The following is a 10,827-nucleotide window of genomic DNA, read 5'->3' on the forward strand; positions in this document are numbered from 1 at the left end:
TAGAAGCTGGGCAGGGTGCGGGGCGGAGCTAGGCAGGGACTGGCTGGGGGCTGCCCCGCCCGGCGCCCGGGCCTCGGTGCCGGCCCCCGGGGAGGAGTTATGATAATTTCCTTCCCATTAAGGCGTTCGGGTCCCCCGGCTATCGCCGGGACACACTGTGAGGGTGAGGCTTCTCCGGTCCTCCGCTGCGGCCCCTACACACCCACGGCCGCCACATCTACGTGCACAGCCACCGATGCGCGTCCAGTGACTGGGACAGCAAGGCCCGCGCGCGGCGGGGGCGGCGCAGACGCCTGGCCACCGTGACCCCGATTGTGGATTTACCGCTCGGGGGGTGGGGGGAGCCTGGATTTAACTGGCGACTATTTTGGGGGACGCCGGACGCCATGTTGTGGAAAATAACTGATAATGTCAAGTATGAAGAGGATTGCGAGGTGAGCGGGGGCTAGGGGACGCAGCCCTGCCGGCCCGAGCGGCGTCCGGGGCTGCCGGCCGAGGCTGGGGACATTCGCGCGGAGCCCTCGCCTACGGGAGGGATGAGGGCCAGTCCTCGGCCATCTCCTGGGCCCCTTGTTGAATCTGGTCTTGTCCCTCGCGGACAAGGCCTGGCAAGAGCGTGGCAGACCCACCCGCAGAGCTCAACAGTGGGTTCCTACGAAGCGCACGGCCCTCCTTTCCGTTTTCCCCGAAGAGCGCCCTGTCTCCGATTCTCAGACTTGGCTTATTCCCACGAAGTCTGTCCAGTGTCCACGGAGGCTTCCCTGCCAGCGACACCTTTGCGGAGTCTCCTCCAAGGAAGGCTTGTCACCTGCCCCGCTACCTCCTCGGGAAAGGAAAAAAAAAAAAAGTCCAAACAACTGCAGCCTGGTTTTCAAGAGAAGTGGGGGTTGGGGACTGTGGGGTGGGGGTGAAGCCAGATGGGGCCTTGAGCGCTCGCGAGTACTCTAGCCTGTCGGACAGGTTGAGCTAGAGTTTCGGAGAGTAGGAGGGAGGGAGGCGGCGAGCGGGAAGAGGAAGAAGATTCAGGCGGCGCGAGGCGAGCACCGGGGAGCGTGGAGAGGAGAGTCCGGGCGGCCAGGCTGCGGGAGCGCACCGCGCCCGCACCACCTCGAGGGGCTGCCCCTGCGTGCACGCCCGGGCTCCGCTAGGGGGCGACAGTGCCCCGCTCCATGGCCCCTGCTACCCTTCTGACCCCTGGGACTGACGAAGACACATCTTTTAGGAATTAAGTCTGGCCGCCTTGGGGCGAGGGGACGTGCGCAGGCAAAGGTTGCCCGGTTTGGCAGAGTCTTTTCATTCCTTCTCTGCACCGGGATGGGTGAGAACCTTGACCGTGGCCGGGCTGGAAGACCTCACTTCCTAAGGCGCAGAAGGCACGGGCTTGGCTAGCAAGGAGCACACTGCTCCGGTCCCGAGGGTTGGCTCTCCAGTCTCTCCGGATGACTTTACCGTCAGGCCTTACCTGAGAGTGTCACTTCCGCGGCGCAATTGCCTCTTAAGGGAGTGAGAGGGGGATGATCCTTAGGGCGGGGAAACGCGACCTTCGTCGGCATTGCGCATTATCCGCGCCGACGACCGCTCTTTACACGCCTCGGCGACATGGGAGGAGGGTTGTTGAACGAGGGCGCCGCGCGCCGAGGGCGCCGCACGCCGATCCCCTGGGGCTCGGGTTACCGGCCCGTGTCGCGGAACGCGCCCTTGGCACCTCCAAGCGCCGCCAGCGACGAAGCGCAGGAGTCTTCGCCGGAGGGCTTGAAGGATTCGTTCCCTCAGGTCTCAGATCGATGGCTCACAACGAAGTCCCCGGAGCTCATTGTCCCCGGGGGCTCTCGGGCTCGGGGGCAGGTGGAGCCGGGTGGCGCGAGCTCGGTGGGGCGCATAGGCGCCCCTCTCCCCGCTTGCCGGTTCGCTGTAGCAGGGTTTCGTACTAACCGGGTTTCTGCCGTTTCTCTCCCAGGATCGCCACGACTCGAGCAGTAATGGCAACCCTCGTATCCCTCACCTCTCCTCGGCGGGACAGCATCTCTACAGTCCCGCGCCGCCTCTCTCGCACACCGGGGTTGCAGAGTACCAGCCGCCTCCGTACTTCCCGCCGCCTTACCAGCAGCTGGCATACTCGCAGTCCGCCGACCATTACTCGCACCTGGGCGAGGCTTACGCTGCCGCCATCAACCCCCTGCACCAGCCCGCGGCCACCGGCAGCCAGCAGCAGGCCTGGCCCGGCCGACAGAGTCAGGAGGGCTCTAGCCTGGCCTCGCACCACAGCCGCTCTGCAGGTCTTCTACCCCATATTTCGGGGCTGGAGGGGGGCTCGGTGAGTGCCCGGCGGGAAGCCTACCGCCGTTCCGATCTGCTGCTGCCTCATGCGCACGCCCTGGAAGCCGCCGGCCTGGCTGAGAACCTGGGGCTGCACGAGATGGCTCACCCTATAGAGGAGGTGCAGGTGAGCAGCGGGGACCCTAGACTGGGCTGGGGGGGGGGGGGAGTTCTGCCTTACCTTATCCTCCAGCCGTGTTTCCACCTTCCTCCAAACTTAAAAGAAATTGTCATTTTGCCCCCCAGAATGTGGACGACCCGCACCTGCTTCTACACGATCAGACTGTCATCCGCAAAGGTAAACAAGGCCTCTTGCCTCTTGTGTCTTAACACGTGGCTCTGACCAGTGAGGTTGCTCCTTTTCTAGAAGGTTGGGGTATTAAGTGGCCAACAACGTAGCTCCTCTAATGGGGGAGGGGCCTGACGCAGACTACAGAAGACCTCGCTGGAACTAAAGTCCATTCTTGACCTGAATGAGAAGAATTCTCAGGAGCTGTAACTTTTACAAGATTTTTGTTGTTGTTGTTGGCGGCCGTGATTTTGAATCGGATGTTTCATTCTGTAGCCCAGTGTGGCCTTGAACTCATTGTAAGCCTCTTGGCTCAACCTCCCTGGCATTGCTGGTGTTGAACTATAATTTAACTTAAAAGCAAGAAAGAAGTCGGCAGTGGTGGTGCATGCGTTTAATCCCAGCACTTGGGAGGCAGAGACAGGCAGATTTCTGAGTTCGAGGCCAGCCTGGTCTACAGAGTGAGTGCCAAGACAGCCAGGGCTGTACAGAGAAACCTTGCCTAGACAAAACCAAAACTAAAACAAAACTAAACTAAAACAAACAAACAAACAAAAAACCAAGGGGGAAAAGATGCAAACAGTACCTTAGCTTTTTGATTTTTAGTTTTTATTTTTGAACAAATTGACCTAATTTTGCTTTTTTAGAGGCACATTTATTATGGGGGTCAAAATCTAACCTGCTGAAGTCCGGTTCTCCCTTCCACTGTGTGGGCTCCGGAGATTGAACTCAGGCAGCAGGTGCTTGTCACCGCTGAGCCTTCTTGCTGCCATAGAGGAGATTTTACTTCTTCTGTACAGCTATTGGAGAGGCCCTTAATTCCGACACTACTTAATAGGTTTCTCCTAATATGCTGCCTTAATAAGGACAGACCTCAGGGTTCATAGGAGGGAAGGGATTGGGGAAATCGGATTACAGTGAGTGGGTGGCTCTTGATTAGGTGATACACTGGCAGGCAGGGCTACCAGTCTTTTTGAGGAGAAACGGAATCATCCTAAATTACGGGTCGTTATGATCTTGAGATTGTGAACTATATCAGTAAGTTGGGAGAGGTTTGGAGAGAAAAACCTGGAAAGAAACAGCTTCTGAGTAGACCTGAGCAGATCTGGCTAATCTGTGTTGCTATATTTCCTGGTGTCAGCCGCACTGAAGGGTCTGGCTATGATCTAAATGCGTCCCTGTGGTTTCAGTTCATCTCGGGGAGGGGGAGGGGGAGGGTGCCATTTATTCCGTAGTGAAGGTTTTTTTCTGGAAGCAAATGCTTTAATTAAACAGATTACCCTGGTGGCCAGGAATGGAGGGGGGCGGGGGAGAGAGAAATTAAGGAATGGAGGTGTTAACTCATGATTTCAGATTCCAGTCTTTGAAGAAAGGATGCGGCTTTTAATAAGCCTTCTTGCAGTATGTAGTTCTGTGTGTGGAGTTTTCTGAAGGCAGATCTCAGCTTTGGCTTGCCCTTTTGAAAAGGTCTCTCTCTCTCCGCCCCATCCAGTTCTAACGACAAACCTATCCTGTTCCCCGCAGGGCCCATTTCACTGACCAAGAACCCTTTGGGTCTCCCCTGTCAGAAGGACCTGGTGGGAGCGGTCATGAACCCTAGCGAGGTCTTTTGCTCCGTCCCTGGGAGGCTGTCCCTGCTCAGCTCCACATCTAAGTACAAAGTAACAGTGGCTGAGGTACAGAGGCGACTGTCACCACCGGAATGCCTAAATGCATCGCTCCTGGGAGGCGTGCTCAGAAGGTGACACTTGTTCAGGGCCCCCTGGGGGTGGGTAGTTGAAGGTGAATATGTAGGAAGGCCTGGAGGTATTTTTAACGTTTATGTAACTTTTATATTTTAACACTGAATTCTAATCTGTGTTAAGAGAGCTTTTCAGTGTGTATCTTCTTTTTGAAAGTGCCAAATGCAGAAGGTGCTAAAACAGCAGTAACAGGTTATCATTTGGTTGGGATTAAGAGGCAGCAGCTGCTTGTCTGAGAGGGAGGGTGGCTTCTAGTGTTTGGTCCCCCCCCCCCCCCGCCCCCCGGGGGACTTTACTGCTTCTGACCGAGTGAAGATTTTCTGCACCCCTACTAGTGGATTCTGAGATTTGGGAGCGAGGGGGGGTTGTTTAGCTGTTCGTTCGTTTGATTGTTTTGAAAGTAGCCGGCTTTCCCTTTTCACACAGAGCAAAATCCAAAAATGGTGGCCGGTCCTTGAGGGAGAAGTTGGATAAAATCGGGTTGAACCTTCCGGCTGGGAGACGGAAAGCTGCCCACGTCACTCTCCTCACGTCTCTGGTGGAAGGTCCGTGCAATTGCGCTTTCACGTTCGCAGACTTCACTCAAAGTCTCATTCCCAAAGCTTCCATTTTTCTGAGCCTGTGAAATCTTAGGGAAGCTGGCAAAATTGCCCTTGTGAAGTCAGCTTGGCTTTGGATAGATGCGGTCGTCTACCCGTGACACCCCAAGCCGGAGTCAGAATTGCTGTTAGCTCGTAGGTTTTTCTAGCTGTGGGCTATCAGGCTCCTGCTCTGTGTACACAAGAGCACTGGCTTCATTTGCTGTTTCTTCCCTTCCATCGAAGGAGGTGAGGGGGCGGTGTTAAAAAAAAAAAAAATGAAGCCCATGGTCCTCAAATGAGCTCCTTTCTCCAACCCTGAGGTGGTAGCTGTGTTAGCCCAGGTTTTGAATGGAGACCCGTCCCCCAGTCTGGAAGGAAGCCAAGAATGCCGGGCCATGCTTACCCTTTAAAAAGAAAGTAAATACTTTTTCTTTCTTTCTTTTTTTTTTTAATAAAAAGCAAGGAACACATTGTTACGGAAACCAGGAAGGTGGGCCCGGACAGAAGTGCCTCAGCCTAGGCCCCGGGCCTTTTTGTTGGTAGCCGGCTGGTGCTGGCTGACTTAAGACTGAGGACGGCCACCAGAAGCTGGCTCTCCAGGGCAGAGCTCTCTCTGAACTCTTCACTTCCCTTGCCACATGCTGCTGGAAGGGACCTGGCAGGACCCCCTCCATGCCTTTGCGCGGAGCCTCTGGAGGTCGGGCCTGACTGAGAACAGCTGACTTGCGTGGAGTGCGTTGGTACCTGACTAAGCTCTTCCAGGCTTCCTTCCTAGCCACTCTGAGGCGTTTACAGAAGAAAGTAGGTGCCCCAACTCCAGCACCTGCATTCTCACCCCAGGCCCCCTCTGCAGTCTGGAGCCCTGAAGCCCAGCTTGCCTTTACTTGAAGAAGAAATGATATTTTCCCCCCTGTTATTCTCTCTCTCACTCCTGACACCCCTAAACTTGGACCTGAGCTGAGGCTTTATTTTCAGTTAGGATGCCCCCACACCCCACTTTCTTGCTAGTATTGCTGGTTAAACCCAGGACCTCAGACAGCTCCACCTGAGCCCCATCTCAGCCCTGAACCTCAGCCTCCTGAGCACTAGGGTTGCAGGCCCGGGGCCTGCTGTACATACTTCTTCCTCCTATTCAATGTCTGAGACTGAGCCTCCTACCCCAGGCAGGCTGGGTAGCCAGCCTAGCAGAGGCCCCTGCCTTCCCAGAATTTGATTTCTTTTCTCTTTTTTTTTTTTTTTTTTTTTGAGTTAGAGAGCAAGGGCTGATCAGGGCTACCGAGTGAGAGACACCCAGTCTGGAAATCAAGATTCTAGATAAGGAAGTCAGGCAGGGGCTGTGCACGCCTTTAATCCCTGCACTTGGAGGCCGAGGCAGGTGGATTTCTGTGAGTTCAAGGCCAGTCTGGCCTACACAGCGAGTTCCAGGACAGCCAGAGAAACCCTGTCTTGAAAGCTGAGGGGGAACGGAACAAAATAAGAGTCTCCTGAAGGCTGACCTCTGACCCGCGCCGTAGCTCACATTCACCCTAACTCAGGCAGGCACGTGTCCACATGTCACAATTAAGAGAAACAGATAGGTGAGCACCAGTGAGTGGTCAAAACGTACCCGTAGAACACAGAGTGACCCCGCTGACCTCCACTCTGGCCTCTAAACCTGCTGCCGTTGCAGGGGAAGCCGTCCACCTGGCGCGGGACTTCGCCTATGTCTGCGAGGCCGAGTTTCCCAGTAAGGCGGTGGCTGACTATTTAACGAGACCGCATCTTGGGGGCCGGAACGAGATGGCCGCTAGGAAGAGCATGTTGCTGGCTGCACAGTGAGTATCTGGGCTTGCGCAGCCCCTGGGGCTCGAGACCAGAGCTGCCGTGGGGACAATGGCCAGGGCTTTGCCGAGTCAGCAGCAACCTCTAGTAGCGTTGAGAGGAGGAGATGGCTCCATCACAGGTGGCAGGGCCTGCTGACGCAGCTCACAGCAGGCACGGCACCCCCGCTCATTGCCTTTGGGTATGTGCAAGAACGTGTGGCACAGTTGGTAGGGTTGGCCTTGTATGCATGAAGCTAGGCCAACATCCTCAGGTACACACTAGAAGCCAAGCACGGTGTTATGTGCCCGAATTTGGGAAGGGGAAAGCAAGAGGAACTAAAGTTCAGGGTCATCCTCAGCTACAAAGTGAGTTGCAGGGCCAGCCTGAGCTACATAGATTGGTCCTCTTGACCTTGGCCAGGTGGTGGGACTTAACCCACATGCCTTTTCTTGTTTCATCAGAGATTAAATGAGATAGTGTTTAGAAAGCCCTTCATCCCTGGCCCAGGACAGGTGCTGAGCATGGGGGCGTGGCACTCAGGGGTTTAGCGTTGGTTGGTTTCGTGGTAGAGTTGTAAGCACACATTTAGTCCTCCGTGCAGCATAAACCAAGAGGTAGGGGTGAATACCGCAGTAACAGATCCAAGGTCGTTCTTAGGTATATCGTGGGGTTCGAGGCCGGCCTCCCTCTTTGGAGACTGTCTCAGAAATGAAAGCTAAGTTCTCCTTTCTGAGCCTATCCTAATAGGATTGGGGGTGGGGAATTATTTTGTCGAGAACTGGGTCACATTCACCAACTGTCTTCACAGGCAAGTGTGCAAGGAATTCACTGACCTCCTCCATCAAGATCGAACACCCAACGGGAACAGCAGGCCCACCCCGGTCCTGGAGGCGAACATACAAAACTGTTTGTCTCATTTCAGCCTGATAACTCATGGCTTTGGTAGCCAGGCCATCTGCGCGGCGGTCTCCGCGGTGCAGAATTATATCAAGGAGGCCCTCATCGCCATCGACAAGTCCTACATGAACCCGGGGGACCAGAGTCCGGCTGACTCCAGCAAGACGATAGAGAAAATGGAAAAGCACCGGAAGTGAAGTGGGTGTGCAGAGGCCAGAGAAACGGAAGTAGAGGAGCCACGCCTCCTCCACTGGGGCAGCCTGGGAAGCTGGTTGGGTCCACCACGCGTGTGAGGAAGCAATCGCTACTGGCCCCACTCTGGACCTGCCCCCTTGGAGTCTGTGACTGTCCCATTTAACCCTGGACTTGCTATCCCGAAGCCAATTGGTTTGGTTCCTTTATTCATTAAACGTTTGTGATTTTTTTTTTTTTTTTGGAAATCCGTTCCCTCTCTGAAAGGTGCTATGTGTCTTAGAACCCCTTTGTAAGAACCCCCTGGGCGGGCAAGAAACTCCACGATTAGCTGCTGACATGGTCAGCAGGTGCATGAGAGTCAGATAAAGGGATCGATCAATCATAACTTTTTCAGTGTTAAGATAATGGCTGGCTTTTATGTCCACTAAAATATTTATCTTAAAAAAAATTAGTATTTATCTAGTTTTCCCCACCTCCTCAGCGATCACACCTTCTGGTAGGAGCCAAAGATCAGATGTTCTTAGCAGCTACTTACCAGCGGTATGTGACAGGCTTCCAGCCCCTCATTCAAAAAAAGGGGGGGAGGTCCCCTGTTTTCAAGGAACTTTTCAAAGCAAAGCCTGCTGTTTGTTTCTATTTTCTTCCTCCTTTTTTTAAAAAAAAAATATTGAGAGTTTAAAATTCTTTAGATATTAGAATTTTTTTAAATGATCTGTCTCTTTAAGGTATAGAAGCTTTATTTGCATATTTATTTCATACCTTGATTTTTTTTTTTCCACATAAACTTGAAGAGGGTAGGCACACAGTGGCGCGTGTCATCCCCAAGTCCCCGGGGAGGTTCCCGTGTTGAAAAAACTGTTGAGTGTACAGCTTTTATTTATGCATAATTTAACGGGATCTGTAAATACTTACGACTTTTTGAGAAATGGGATTCGATTTTAATATTAACTTTTAATGGTGATGGGTCACATAGCCCCTCTAGATGATATGTGAACGCACACAGGGTATTGAGGCTGAGATGAAGCTGGACTTTTCTTTCTCTTGGCTGGTCAAGTATTATTTGATTGGAGCTGTTCAGGAAAGCAATATACATCTCCTTCCTGCGGGCTGAACCAGAGGAGTACAGAGTTTAGTTTGTGGGTGAAGTGTGGATCGGGACTGCACCTCTAAGCCTGTCTGTGCTCCTTAAATAATTGTGTGTACGATACCTGTATAATAAAAATATTCTCGATAGAATCTCTGAAAGTCTGGTTCTGACCCATATATTTTATTTTTTCTGGACTGAGTAGGATTGATCAGACTTGTTTGGTTTTTTTTGTTTGTTTGTTTTTTGTTTTTGTCTTTTTTCCGAGACAGGGTTTCTCTGTGTAGCCCTGGCTGTCCTGGAACTCACTCTGTAGGCCAGGCTGGCCTCGAACCCAGAAATCCTCCTGCCTTTGCCTCCCAAGTGCTGGGATTAAAGGCGTGCGCCACCACCGCCCAGCAGGATTGATCAGACTTGAAAGCCTGACTGTGGCTTAGTTAATTCTATAGGTAGAGCAAGACAGAGCCCCGTGGAAGGAAGGGTCTTGAAGCTGCTTTTCTCATGAGTGAGTTTGCCCAGTTGCTCCGGATCATTCTTGCTTCCATCTTGTCCCATTAGCTGAGTACCAGCACCTGGGGGTACTGGGACTGTGCTCAGGGTGAGCGACTTGTCATTGAGGGGGGCGGTTACTTCTGTGTGTTCGTGCTGGTGATGGGTCCAGTGTGCTGAGCCTGTGCTCTGCCACTCTGTGGGTACCCCGAGTTTAAGGTCACAGTTTGGGGAGCATTGAATGAATGACTGGTCCCCGGTGATGGGCATGCCGGCTGCCCTCACAGGTTTTCCTTGGGCGGATCTTAAGGGGAGAAGATAAATCAGTCAACCCCCAAGAATGGTGGCCTGGGGCATCAACGTGTGGGAGTCTCTAGCACTGCAGACAGTGAAGGTGCTCTCTGCTCGGTCTCTTCATTTTGACTGGCTGTGGGGTGACTTAGAAGTGTAGAAGCGTGGGGGGGGGGGAGCGGGTGGAGGGGGGGGCTGTGTGCTTGCCGGGTGTTTGGAACTTGGATGCACACCGCCTGCACTTGGTTTCTGGTTGGAGGAGCCTGGCATGGCCTCCAGGAAGTGAAAGGTTAATAGTTTGGCATGCATGGCTGGGCTTCAAAGGGAAGTGGAGACAGGAGGATTTTCCACTTTGGATAAAGTCGTGGCTTCAGCTCCGCTCTTGCAAATCTTAATTCCTAATTCCCTCCTCGGTGCAGCCGCCGCAGCCGCTCCTGAGTTCGCACTGGCATAGGATGCTCTTAAGTACTCTAAGCCCTGACAGCCCCCTGTTTGCTCATCCTCATTCCCCGCACATCCCCATTAGCTTGGGTTTATCTGGTTGATACGTCAAGATCACAATTGGCTTTGCTTTCGTGCAAAGAAAGGAGGTCTTAGGTTGGCAGTTATTTCTCAATCAAGACTTAAGACACTGGGTGTCTTAAGGAAGTCTTGGGCACAAAGGGCTGAAAAGAATAAGATTGGGTTTCTTATCAGCAGACCTGCTTTGGGACCAGACTCTGGCTGTGTTCCAGTGCACTGTAGACTGCGAGCTAGGAGCTCGCTAAGGAAACAACCAGAGAGAGCCACAGACAGTGCCTGGCTAGTCTTTTACATCTTAAGGACCTGGAAATGCAGGGGACAAGTTCCCCATATCTGATGTTCAAGGAAGCCTTTGAGCTGGTGCCCTGTGAACGGGAACCAGGTACTTTACAGGGAATCCTGTAGACACCTTGGCTGCTGACGGAGTTCCAGGGAGCACTAGCCCAGGGGTAAAAGACTGGACCATGCTCAACTGGCATCAGGATCAAGACCACTGGCTTTCCTGAAAAGGATGTGTTTTTCTTTTTGAGCTTCACCACAGAAGTAGCTGCTGCCTCTGTGCTCTGCTCTCTGACTGCATGCTGGCCGGTCCACACACTGGTTCCTTTATTGCTTTGT

At 53.3% G+C, this 10,827-nt stretch overlaps 1 protein-coding gene across 2 annotated transcripts; it reads left to right on the forward strand.

Annotated features, from left to right (window-relative positions):
* The first annotated feature begins 386 nt into the window (after window positions 1-386).
* Tfap2c (transcription factor AP-2 gamma) lies at window positions 387-7,825 on the forward strand. 2 transcript variants are annotated; one of them, XM_052181585.1, is made up of 7 exons: window positions 387-434; window positions 1,958-2,443; window positions 2,563-2,614; window positions 4,130-4,346; window positions 4,774-4,892; window positions 6,598-6,742; window positions 7,540-7,825. In XM_052181585.1, exons 1-7 carry the CDS (start codon window positions 387-389, stop codon window positions 7,823-7,825), a joined length of 1,353 nt encoding a protein of 450 aa, XP_052037545.1. The 2 variants fall into 2 exon arrangements, with proteins under 2 accessions (XP_052037545.1, XP_052037544.1); XM_052181584.1 differs by lacking the exon at window positions 387-434 and adding an exon at window positions 1,600-1,773.
* Window positions 7,826-10,827: the final 3,002 nt, after the last annotated feature.

Source organism: Apodemus sylvaticus, chromosome 5 (genome assembly GCF_947179515.1).
Source record: "Apodemus sylvaticus chromosome 5, mApoSyl1.1, whole genome shotgun sequence".
Lineage (NCBI taxonomy): Eukaryota > Metazoa > Chordata > Mammalia > Rodentia > Muridae > Apodemus > Apodemus sylvaticus.

Bases quoted from the DNA above. Each gene is read 5' to 3' on its own strand.
- Tfap2c (XM_052181584.1), top strand. From the start codon at position 1,600: ATGGGAGGAGGGTTGTTGAACGAGGGCGCCGCGCGCCGAGGGCGCCGC. The intron at 2,444-2,562 runs GTGAGCAGCGGG...TTTGCCCCCCAG, and splicing joins ACCCTATAGAGGAGGTGCAG to AATGTGGACGACCCGCACCT. The intron at 4,347-4,773 runs GTGACACTTGTT...CTTTTCACACAG, and splicing joins CTGGGAGGCGTGCTCAGAAG to AGCAAAATCCAAAAATGGTG.